At 35.9% G+C, this 11552-nt stretch overlaps 1 protein-coding gene across 1 annotated transcript in view; it reads left to right on the top strand.

Moving 5' to 3' along the window:
* LOC122351560 (titin-like) overlaps window positions 1-11552 on the top strand; it is a 152005-nt gene that overhangs the window by 40342 nt on the left and 100111 nt on the right. Inside the window, 28 exon segments of the mRNA XM_043248710.1 lie at window positions 60-338; window positions 433-720; window positions 820-1098; window positions 1199-1477; window positions 1576-1854; window positions 1956-2243; window positions 2366-2653; window positions 2905-3195; window positions 3488-3775; window positions 4202-4321; window positions 4415-4688; window positions 4947-5130; window positions 5463-5546; window positions 6479-6746; window positions 6839-7099; window positions 7318-7527; window positions 7614-7691; window positions 7785-7811; window positions 7925-7978; window positions 8075-8125; window positions 8390-8440; window positions 8797-8868; window positions 9346-9405; window positions 9613-9684; window positions 10073-10225; window positions 10409-10516; window positions 10843-10953; window positions 11244-11336. Coding sequence (XP_043104645.1) covers window positions 60-338; window positions 433-720; window positions 820-1098; window positions 1199-1477; window positions 1576-1854; window positions 1956-2243; window positions 2366-2653; window positions 2905-3195; window positions 3488-3775; window positions 4202-4321; window positions 4415-4688; window positions 4947-5130; window positions 5463-5546; window positions 6479-6746; window positions 6839-7099; window positions 7318-7527; window positions 7614-7691; window positions 7785-7811; window positions 7925-7978; window positions 8075-8125; window positions 8390-8440; window positions 8797-8868; window positions 9346-9405; window positions 9613-9684; window positions 10073-10225; window positions 10409-10516; window positions 10843-10953; window positions 11244-11336 — 4890 coding nt within the window.

The raw sequence follows: 11552 nt of genomic DNA, 5'->3' as shown, positions 1-11552 counted from the left end.
TATATATATATATTCAAAAATTTATCATAATTAACAAAATTACGCTTCTAAATTTCTAGAACCTGCTGCAATTGTGGATAAGACAGAGTCAATCAGTGTAACTGCTGGTGAGGCCGCAGTCTTAGAGTGCACTGTGTCCGGAACTCCAGAACTTAAGCCAAAATGGTACAAAGATGGTGTGGAGTTGTCTTCAGGCAGGAAATACAAAATCACATTCTCAAAAATGATCTCCAGTCTTAAGCTATTGTCAACAGAGAAAAGTGACACTGGAGAATACACATTTGAAATCAAGAATGAAGTTGGCAGTGATAGCTGCAAAATGCACCTTACTGTTTTTGGTCAGTAATGTTCAATTTTCTTGTATTTAATATTCGTTACAATCTTAGGATTCTTATAAATTCAAAAGCTAAATATGTTGTTTTCGTTAAACAGACAAAATTGTTCCTCCTTCATTCTCACGAAAACTGAAGGACACACAGAGTATTGTTGACAAATCTGTTGAAATGGACTGCAAAGCCTCAGGGTCTGCACCTCTCACCATCTCTTGGTACCATAATGAAGAGGAGATTAAAAGTGGGCCAAACTATGAGATTACATTTGCTGAGAATACCTGCACATTGAAAGTGCCAACTTTGAAACTTTCAGACTCTGGCACATACAAATGTAAAGCAGTGAACAGTGCAGGAACTGCAGAGACATCTGCTTCCTTAGTTGTTAAAGGTTGGTGTTTGGCTGCAGAATCATGTAAAATAAGTAACAAATGTATGTAAATTGGCAAAGGCACATTTCAAAATTTTCTCCTCAATGTACTTGCTATAGAACCACCATCTTTTGTGACCACACCTCAACCCGTGGAAGCCCTCCCAGGCACAAATGTCACCTTTACAGCAACTGTTCAAGGAAGTACCCCAATGAAACTGAAATGGTTTAGAGGCAGTAAAGAAATAGTGTCTGGGAGAAGCTGTGAGATTGCTTTAAAAGGAGATAATGCAATTCTGGAGCTCTACAACATTGATAAATCTCATGCTGGGGAGTACACTTGCCAGATCATTAATGATGCAGGAAAGGAAAATTGCCCTGTGAACCTTTTTGTCAAAGGTTAGTTTTAATTTAGTTAACATATATGTAACTATTTCTTGAATACTTGTTATAACGGAACTTTGTGTCTCACATATATAATATGCCATCTATCGTTCAGAGGCTGCACACTTTGTCAAGAAGCTCAAGAATCTGTCTGTCGAAATGGGCAAGTCTCTAATACTTGAATGTGCATATGCGGGAAGCCCAAAGATTCTTGTGAAATGGCATAAAGATGGCCAGGAGATTTATTCCTCTTACAAGTACAACATTACAACCACTGAGAGTTCCTGCATCCTTGAGTGTCTAAACAGTGACAAAGAGGCTGCTGGAAAATACACTTGTGAGGTTTCCAATGATGCTGGACATGACACTTGTGAAGCAGCAGTGTCCATCTTAGGTTTGTTATTGAGTGAAATTGCTCAATATAAGTACAATGAAAAAGCAAAATGTACATGCTTGTCTTCATGGTATGTATACATATTTTGTTACTTTTAGAACCACCTTTCTTTATTGAGAGTTTGGAGCCCATGGAAGTCACTGCAGGTGATGCAGTTTGTCTGAAATGCCAGATTGGTGGCACTCCTGAAATTAAAGTGTCATGGTTCAAGGCAGATGGCAAAGTGCGGTCTTCTCCAAACTGTAAGATGGAGTTCACCAAAGGCACTGCCTGTCTGAAACTAGCTAAAGTTGCCAAATCTGACATTGGTGAATACACATGTAAGGCAGAAAACAGCATAGGATTTGCATCTTCAAGCTGTCTCTTAACTGTACAAGGTGATGCTAACTTCTCTTCAGAGCTCTCTTAAATACCATAAATGTTTTGATTGCACTGCACACCAGTATCAATTTATTTTGCTAAATGTTTTGCTTTTCAGATGTGAAAACACCACCGTCTTTCCCTAAAAAGATTACTAGCATTACACAAATTGAAGGACAGCCTGTCCAGTTTGAATGTCGTGTTGCAGGATCTTCTCCTATGGAGATCTCTTGGCTCAAAGATGGTGAAGCTCTTAGGAGCGAATCAGAATACACAATGTCTTTTGATGATAACTCTGCTGTCCTAAAGATAGCCAAAGGTGAAATGAGACATTCTGGGGAATATACTTGTGTAGCAACTAATAGTGTCGGAACTGCTTCTTGTAGAGCCAAGCTCACCCTTCAAGGTCTGTTTATTTCTTTCATATTGTTCTCTGATTAAATGTGTTTCTTGTGTTGTGAAACACACTGAATTAAATGTTTTACCATGACTGTACAATTGTGCTGTTATTTCTATTTAACTCTACAGAGCCAAGATATCCACCTGTGTTTGATAAAAAGCTCATACCTGTGGATGTGACAGTGGGAGATACTGTAGAACTGGAATGCCACATGACGGGATCATTGCCAATAAAAATCACTTGGTCCAAGGATCACAAAGACATCCGCACAGGGGGCAATTATAAGATATCATGTGTGGATAACACCCCACATTTGACAATTTTGAAAGCTGATAAGGCAGACTCTGGTCGTTATTCTTGCCATGCTAGTAATGATATTGGAAAGGATTCTTGTTCCACAGAGGTTTCTGTGAAAGGTATTTTGTCACGGCTTTTCAGTGTGACTGTGTCTTCATTGTCTTGGGACTGACCTGTGGCTCTTTGTTTTTGCATTCTTCAGTTCTTTATGCCTTTGCATTAATGTTTTTCTTTGCTTGCAGTAGGCCAACAGGTGGCACTGTTGAGCATTCTTTTTTTTGCTTTATGCGCTTTAGGCGCAAGAACCACTTTCTGCCATCATCATGTATGTTCTGTCTAACAGCACCTCTCTTTGTTGTTCTTTCTATAGAACGGAAAATTCCACCTAGTTTTACCAAAAAGCCTTCAGCAATGATTGAGGACACTGAGGGCAAATTGGTGAAGATTGAGGGTCGTGTAGCTGGATCACAGCCCTTGACTGTCAACTGGTATAAAGATGGCACAGAAATCTTCACCTCTGACTTTTATGACATAACCTTCAAGAGCAGCTTGGCTGTCCTGAGCATTAAAAAATCTCAACTGTCAGATAGTGGAACATATATGTGCAAAATCTCCAACGAAGCGGGCACTGCCTCTTATGATGTGTCAGTTAACATTACAGGTATACAGCTGGTTTCTATGTCAAACTGTCTAGTTATAAATATGCTATTACTTAAAAAGTGCTGTTGCAGTACTGTGGTACAGAGACTGTATCAAATGGTAATTCCATTGGGGCTCAAATTCACTATTATTGGAAATACCTTAGAGTGCCATGTAATTAAGATTGTAATTTCATACTATTTTCTTGTATGAAAAAATCCTTTTATAAATGAGTCTGTATGTTAATATGCATGCATGTATGTATCAAAAAGTATTTAACATATGCTCATAATTACTGTATTTTCTGAATACAGAGCAAAAGGTACCACCAAGCTTTGACTTGCCTCTTAAACCGGTGACTTTGAGTGAGGGTGAAAAACTCACCCTCAGCTGTCATGTACGTGGATCTCCTCCTCTAAAGATTCAGTGGATGAAGGACAGACGAGAGCTTTCTTCATCTGGAAATACAAAGATCACATTTGTTGATGGCACTGCCACATTGGAGATGATCCGTGTATCTAAGACAGATACTGGAGATTATCTCTGTAAAGCAACCAATGAGGCTGGTAGTGAATTCTGCAAGTCTAAAGTCACTATCAAAGGTATTTTTTGTGTTTGTAAGGTACAATGTGTTTTATTGTCCAAGGTAATACTTTCTTTTTTGGCTGCTTTTCTTTTTCTTTTTTTATTTGCTTTATCCTAACTTTGCCATTCTGTTGGCTGTTTTACAATATTACAATCTTCTAATAATTATTATTCTTTAATTCTTTCATTAATCTGATTCTGTCTTCTGGTTCTTTCTTGGCCTGACAACAGATTACTTTTGTCAGGACAAGTACTTGCTTGTTGCTTACAAACTGGTCAAATCTGCTGCTTTGCAAATGTTTCTTTGGCATTCTTATTCATGCACCTGTTAGTAAAAAAGTAAACAGGTCTTGTGTTTTTGTTGTCTAAGATGTTTTAGACCTGGGTCTTGAATATCTTAAGTTAAAATATATATGTATCTCACTGCAATATTCCATCAAAAGTTTTAGAGAAACCAGGAGCTCCTGCCCCAGCACAGGCGGCCCCTTCACCACCAGAAGCAGTTAAAAAGCTGGACAACTTGTTCTTCATTGAGGAGCCAAAGAGTGTCCATATTGTAGAGAGTAAGTGACTCTCCTTTTCTTTTTTAAGAGGTGAAATGTAGTAAAATGTAGAAAATGTTTTATTGATGCTATGTGTGCTTTATGTTTTTGCAGAGGGTACAGCTACCTTCATTGCTAAAGTTGGTGGTGATCCCATTCCCAATGTGAAGTGGATGAAGGGCAAATGGAGGCAAATGACCCATGGTGGTCGAATCATTATTGAACAAAAGGGCCAAGAGTCCAAGATGGAGATCAAAGAGGTGACCAAATCTGACTCTGGTCAGTACAGATGTGTTGCTTCCAACAAACATGGAGAAATTGAGTGTAGCACCAACCTGAATGTTGATGAGAAGAAAGAGAAAGCTTTAGAAGTGGTGAAACTGAAGAAGTAAGTACCTATCTAATTGCAAACAACCCTTTAAGTCACCTCTTAACAAACATTAGTTATAGAAATAAATATATGACTGAATTAGTTTATAAATAATGATTGTTATTATATCAGCGTAACAGATAATTATAGATCAAAATTATATTGAATGATCTAATTAGTTATTTGTTTTGCATACATATAAGCAGTACAAGCTGTGAAACACTAATTTAGTGTGATGACTATTGAATGATTGCCTAAATTGTGTTGTTTTAACAGGACTCCATCAAAGCAGAAAAGCCCTAAAGAGGAAAAGGATATTGACATTGTTGAGTTGCTTAGAAATGTTGATCCTAAAGAGTATGAGAAATATGCTCGCATGTATGGCATCACAGACTACCGGGGTCTCCTTCAAGCTATTGAGTTTCTGAAGAAGGAAAAAGAACACGAAAGTGGAAGACCGGTAAGATTGATTCAGATAACAGTATAAGAGCATCACATATTTTCTTTTAGAAGACCAAGCATGTAACAATTTAGTGATTTATTTCTATGATATTTTGTTTTAAATCAAATTAACAGAGTGCACTTTAACTTTAAGCGTTTAACAAACATTTATTTGCCACATGATAATATACCTCTTAATTGATAGTGTTCATACTTTTACTTAAATTTAGCAACTCAAAGAATTAAAGCAAGGTTCTAGTGATATTTAACTTTCAGTAACTCACATTTCAAGCCAGGAATGAAAGCAAGTTATAGTAATTGTTTAAATGCTTGGATTTTTTTACATTTCAGGAAGTGGAAAGTGGTGCAAGAGAGTCTGAGGAAGATTTAGCTAAACTTGTTGCTGATTTGCAGAAGAGGATGGAACAAACAGAGGTTTGAAATCTAATTGTTTTTTGTATTAAATTCATGTTTTTACATACCTTTACATTAAGGTACACTGGGGCTAAAGGCCATCCTTGAGAACAAATGTGCTATTCACTTGGTCTAAAATGTATAATTGCAGAAAAATATATTTTTGGCAAGTGCTACGCCATGTTTTTATGCCATCTAGTGGTTTACATAAAAATGATTTTAAAGGCATCTCTTACCCCAGGCACCTTGAACCTTAACATTATACTGTATAACAGAAAATAAAACCAAGTGGCTTATGTTTGAAAGAATTATACCTCAAGCATACTTATCAAATAAAAAGGTTCGCAAATCTTATTGAATATTTAATGATACTCTGATATACTGTTAAAAATGAGACTTTCTGGTCATCAAACTTTAGTGAAAGATGTCTATAGTTAAACCACATGTGTCATTTGTAACATTATCTGCTTTAGACATCTTAGTTTTGTGTAGGTTATGCTGCCTGCAAGTGTATCTGGGAAGCCCATACCTCAGAGTTGGGCATTTGTTATTATGACAAGCTGGGCAAATAATACAGAAGCATCTTAAAGAAAACAGTATAAAAATTTAACATTTAACATTATACCCACTTCTGAAGAGAAAATTATGAAAATAATTATGAAACCATTTATTTATGCATGGTATCTTCAAAGCACTACATAAAGCAAACAGTCAGAGGAGCATTGAAGTACCTTGATTTATACATAGTGCCAAAATATAAAAAAAGAAATGTAAAATATCCATGCTAAACTGACTTTTTCCACAACACAGCCCAGTGCAATATAACAAGCAATGCAACAGCAAATCAAACAACTTTGTTTAATGTCCATGTAATGTAATTTTTTTTTGGCAGGTGGGGGATCCAGTATATGTCATTTACAGAGTTTTAATGTATTCTTTTCTTTTCTGTGCAGCCTGTCACTGTGATACATGATATCACGGACCAGACAACTACTGTCAAGAAGGAAGCTGTGTTTGAATGTGAAATCAAGATTAACTACCCCGAAATCACACTGTCCTGGTACAAAGGAACCCAGAAACTTGACAGTAGTGACAAGTATGACATCAAAATTGTGGGTGATCGTCACATCTTAAAGATAAAGGATTGTCAGATGAGAGATGAGGGCAATTATCGTATTGTGTGTGGCCCACATATCTCCAGTGCCAAACTGATAGTGCTTGGTATGTAGTAACATCATTTGAGTTTAGTGAAAGCACTAAACTATATCTTATACTGTACATTTTTACAATATTGACCTTTATTCTTTCTGCAGAAGCTGAAGTGGAACAGCGTATGCAGGATGTGGCTGGTAAGGAAGGCCAGACTTGTACATTGACTTGCCAGTTCTCTGTACCTAATGTAAAAACCCAGTGGTTTAAAAATGGGAAGCTTTTAGAGCCCCACAGCAGATACACATTTGCTGTGGCAAATTACACTCAGAAGCTCTCAATCAAAGATGTTAGACCTGAAGACCAAGGAGAATATACCTGCAAATATAAAAATCTTGAAACAACTGCAAATCTTTGGATCGAAGGTTTGTATAGATTCCCTGTCAGACTTACGCTTACTGTAAATTCTCTACTAACCTCTTTAATCATCATCTGTGACCTCTTCTTCTTCACTTCTCATGGAAAAACTCTTCTTTCTTTAAATGCCAGGGATATTTTTACATTTCCCTGGCTTTCTTTATCAAAAAAGGTTTCCACCTTAGGTTCTAGTCCTAATCATCCACATTGCGTTATCTTTTTCTAGCCGAGCAAATACATTTCACCAAACGCATCCAGAACATTGTGGTGCGAGAACATCAGTCAGCCACATTTGAGTGTGAGGTGTCTTTTGACAATGCTATTGTAACATGGTATAAGGACACTTGGGAGCTTAAAGAGAGTCCCAAATATACCTTCCAAAGTGAAGGGCGACGCCACTTCATGATCATCCGCAACGTTACCTCTGCCGATGAAGGTTTGTGGAGTTCCAGTGAAGGACCATTTTTCGTTGTAATAATATTACATAAAAACGCCCATTTAACCGAATGAATAATCCTTTAGGCGTGTACTCGGTCATTGTCAGATTGGAGCCCAGGGGTGAGGCTAAAAGTACAGCTGAGCTTTACCTGTCAGGCAAAGGTCGGTACAGCTGTCGTGCTCCAGAATTTACTTAACTAACAGTCCTTAAAATATGAAGCCTCCTTACAGTTATTTTTTTCTATTTTTTCTCAGAAATTGATATAGAAAGGGTACCTTATGGTAAGTATGTGACATTTTTTAAGCTTTTAACACCTATAGTGCATATTGACAGATTATTTCACCAGTTTATTAAATAAAACAAAATCTGTAAATATTAAATAATACTCACACAGACATCCCAGATACATCAATACAAGTGCCCGAAGCAGCTACATTAACCATTGAAGGTAAGGTTCAGATTTTAGTAAAATTACTTAGAAAAATACATAAACCTCTATTCTCAAAATGAGTGATAGTTACTCACACATTTATTATTTTTAAAGCTGAATCCTCCATGGAATATTACCATTCAGAAGAAAAAATGGAAACACAAGGTAAACTGCATAATTATGAGAATAAAACTTTTTCGCATCACCCCAACTGACAAAAGTTAATTCACTATGAAAATCATTTAACTTAATCTTTTTTAACCATTTACTGTATCTGTTCGACAACAAAAGAAATTAAAAGGAATAACATTTTTCTTTAACAGTTTTGTTTTGTGTCTTTCCCAACATCTTGCGTGAAATAACGAAATAACATCAATATTTGAAGTATTCGTCTTTGGACACGTGTAACAACTTTTTACCCTTTACCAGAGTATGTGAGCTGGACAGTGGAGAGTGTTGTAGAGGAAATATCAGTCACAGGTATTACTGAGAGCTTTTGAGTCTACACATATATTTTCTAACCCTCTTTCCACTTTTCTTTGCCAAATAATATATTTATATGTCTTGTATGTATTTGTGTCATTCATTTTAATGCCTGTATCTTCATTTGTTTTCATTCTGTCCATCCAAAGTACCATTAAGTTTTGCTGTTTATGCGGTTGTGTTTTGTCAGTTATTTTCCAGTCTGACTTTGTTTATCTGTGTGACTTTACCAACGTGAATATTTCTGAACTTATTAAGTTTTTGTGTCTCCATAGTCTCCATTTTGTTTCTCCATAGTCAGTTTTTATGGTAATTAGGGTGATTTATTCTAAGGACTTTCTTTGTCTCATCAGCCCCAAGGGTCCCGATTGAAGAGGCTGTTGTTAGAAAAACCCTGGGAATGAGAGAGGAGGCTCCAACGACAGGTACAGAAAGAGAAATAGCTTGCTGCTTTGCTTCTTGTTGGCAAACAGGTTTACGTCATTTCATTACTTTTGTCATTTTTATGTGTCTCTTTGTAAATATATGTGTCTACTTTCACGTAAATTTGTTTTGTCATACATTATCAGTGTTGTGTGCTCTTAATGTTTGCAATATTTGCTTCTTTCCAAATAAATGAACATTTTTTGTATAAAAATACATTTTAAAATACAACATTATGCATATATTTATATTTTGCATTTCTTTTTTGCTCTTTGAATTCTTAATTTCAATAATGTTTCTTAATTTCAATAATTTTCTTAATTTAATAATTCTAAACTGCACTGTGTGGATGGATCAGTTTGTCTGTGTTAATGTCAGTGATAATCTTTGTAATTCTTGCACTAATGCTTATGCACGATGGCTTTCAAAGCTGAAGCTACTAATAATTATAGAGTTAACTTTTCTTAATATTCTCAAAGAATTCGAGGAACCTGAGCCATCTAAACCAGTGGAATTAATTCCTGAAGTACCTGTGAAAGGTATGCAAATGTCTGTCAAAAGTGCTCAAGTGCTGTTTAGTGTCTATAAATTGATGTTTTAATAAATTTTTTTTGTGTCTGTAAGGCTCTTTATAAACATTATTCCTGTTCTATCTGTGATGTTAATTTTCTGTTGTAGTTTTATTTATTTGTTCTATGTCCAATTAAATACTCTTACAACACTTATAATTATTTTTGCCCAAAAAGCCAAAAAGCCTGTTGAAGAAATAGTTACTGCAGTTACATTGCCAGAGCCAATTGAACCCCCCAAAGCAAAAGGTATGAAAAGAACACATCATTATTTTCTGTTCTGTCTTACGTGCATATGCCTTTTAAGTGAATCAAATTCTTTTAAGTCCTCTTGTGAATCCACAGTAGACGCTTTGCTTAAATGTTTATGTTATTGCAGCAACATATTGTGAACAAATTGATATTTGTGTCTTGTTTAATTTCAGATGTGACCTTCTTAATTTTGTTGATTGATGTTAATTGGTGTTAATTGGTTTGTGTTCTTAATCTTACTGCACCTTGAACAGCATTGGTCAAATCTTGTGTCTGTCCTTTTTTATTTGTCTTGTCTTTCTTTTCTACACTTCTGTTTTTATTCATGCCTTAACTCTTCTGAAACTCTACAAATGTACTAATTCCAAAAATATGTTATATGAAGAAGTGCAACAGCCAGAAGCATCTGTAGCTCCTTTGCCTTCTGCACCTAAACCTGAAGAGCCTAAACCTGCACCAAAGACTAAGCCTGAACTTAAACCTGAGCCAAAGCCTGAGCCCACGCCTGTGAAAAAACCTGAGCCACCAACAGCCAAAGGTACTGTTAATTGTTTATACTTCATGTTGTGTGGGATTCTTGTTTTTCATATAACGTTTGTTGTTGCAATTGTCCAGCTTCCACTAGGAAGTGCATTGAATGTGACACTGTGTGTTCTTTGATGTGTGCTTTTGAAAATTAAACCTTGCCTAAATACCTAAATACAATGCATGTTCTTTGAAGTTCTTGTGGAGGAAAAGCCAAAACCAACAATTCCAGAACCACCAAAGAAAGTGCCAGCTAAACCTGAACAAGCCATAGCTGTTCCAGTGGAAGAACCTCCAAAGAAAGGTACTTTATAGACTCACTTTGTTTCTGTTGTATGTATGTTCCTTTATTTAGAAAACAAATTCTTATATGGAACACATGACTTACAATGTCTTTTAATTCAATGTCTTTATCCTGAAATATATCCTAACTGGTTTTTGTTGAATTCTTCTTATTATGTACTGTTCATTGCATACATTGTATTTTGTGTGGGTTTCTTGGGTTGCATATACCTGTGTTTGATGTGCAGTTGTCCAGCTTCTGTTAAGAAGTGTGTTATATGTGACACTGTTTGTTCTTTCATGTATGCCTTTGAAAATAATTAAACCATACAATGCATGTTCTTTAAGTTCTTGTGGAGGAAAAGAAACCAAAACCACCAGTTCAAGAACCATCTAAGAAAGTGCCAGCTAAAGCTGATGAAGCTCTTGCAGTTCCAGTAGAAGAACCTCCAAAAAAAGGTATAGGTTCACTTTTTGTAGGTAGGGCTGTGTTCCTTTTTTACTATTTTGAGGAACACATGGCTTTTATGTTAATGTGTTTGTTCTACATTATTACTGTTTGTTTTTGTTGTTGATGTACTCTCATTATGTTTAATGTTTGTTGTTTATATTGTATATTCTTTTTATATACCTGTCTCAGTTGTTGTAACTGTCCACTAGGAAGCATGTTTTATGTGACATTGTGTTTGTTCTTTGCCATGTGCTTTTGAAAATGAATCTTTAAACCATGCAATGCATGCCCTTTAAAGTTCTTGTGGAAGAAAAGAAGCCAGAACCACCAAAGAAACTGGCAGCTAAACCTGAAGCCATTGCAGTTCCAGTGGACGAACCTCCAAAGAAAGGTATAGATTCACATTTTGTGCTGTTTTCTATTGTATGTGTGTTTATATCTTATAGCCACACTCTTATTAGGTACACATGAATATACATTGGCTTTTTTGTTAATGTCTTCGTCCTGCAGTATTACTTTAATTTTGTACACATATTATGTATTCTTGTGTATGCTTAATTGTTTTGGCTTCAGGTTTTCATATACTGTACCTGTCTTTGTTGTGCAA

This window comes from Puntigrus tetrazona, chromosome 9 (genome assembly GCF_018831695.1).
Source record: "Puntigrus tetrazona isolate hp1 chromosome 9, ASM1883169v1, whole genome shotgun sequence".
Lineage (NCBI taxonomy): Eukaryota > Metazoa > Chordata > Actinopteri > Cypriniformes > Cyprinidae > Puntigrus > Puntigrus tetrazona.
This window is presented reverse-complemented; position numbering and strand designations above follow the sequence as displayed.